Source organism: Loa loa (assembly GCF_000183805.2).
Source record: "Loa loa unplaced genomic scaffold supercont3.750, whole genome shotgun sequence".
Lineage (NCBI taxonomy): Eukaryota > Metazoa > Nematoda > Chromadorea > Rhabditida > Onchocercidae > Loa > Loa loa.
Window position 1 is genome coordinate 11,039 of NW_018108930.1, and position 684 is coordinate 11,722.

General features: G+C 24.0%; 1 protein-coding gene across 1 annotated transcript; it reads right to left on the bottom strand.

Annotated features, from left to right (window-relative positions):
* Positions 1-223: 223 nt before the first annotated feature.
* LOAG_16211 (hypothetical protein) lies at positions 224-418 on the bottom strand (the record flags this gene model as incomplete). The annotated part of the gene is made up of 1 exon (XM_003151699.2): positions 224-418. One exon carries the CDS (start codon positions 416-418, stop codon positions 224-226), a length of 195 nt encoding a protein of 64 aa, XP_003151747.2.
* Positions 419-684: the final 266 nt, after the last annotated feature.

Sequence of the window (684 nt, forward strand, 5' to 3'; positions counted from 1 at the left end):
AAAAAAAAAAAATAAACAAACAAACATCACTAATTCAATGAAAATTATTCAAAAAGAAATGATTAAATGTATTTCGTTTCCATAAATTTATTTCATAGTTATAATTTTCAAAGTAATTATAAATTTCGTTATTTTACCTAAATTTTTGCAGCTAATTAATTTGTTGGATTAAATCGATTGATAAAATGAAAATTAATTTATTTAAAAAAAATTACAATACTTATCAATCATTAAACTTACACTCATCACTTCCATCAGGACAATCTACGATACCATCATGGAAATGCTCAAGTGGAATACAACGATGCTGTTGTTGTGGTAGTAATTTATTGCTACCACAATCAAATTGTTGTCGTCGCAAATTTTTTAAGCTACTATTGCTATCCGAAACAACCGTACAACGACCTGGGACACGCATTGAAAATTCTATAAACAGTTGATTTTCTTGATAGCAAATAGCATTAGCTTCAAAAGTATAGCAATAGTATTAGCTTCAAAATTAGTAAATTTACCTTAGCATAATTTAATAATTAAAATTATATACTATAAATTCAATTTATCTATCAATGGATAATACGATATGTGATATTTGCAAAGATAAAAAAAAAAAAACGATGAAAAAATCTCAAAAGTTTATTTCATTTTAAAAATTAGAAAAATCATTTCCAATAATACATTGTAATT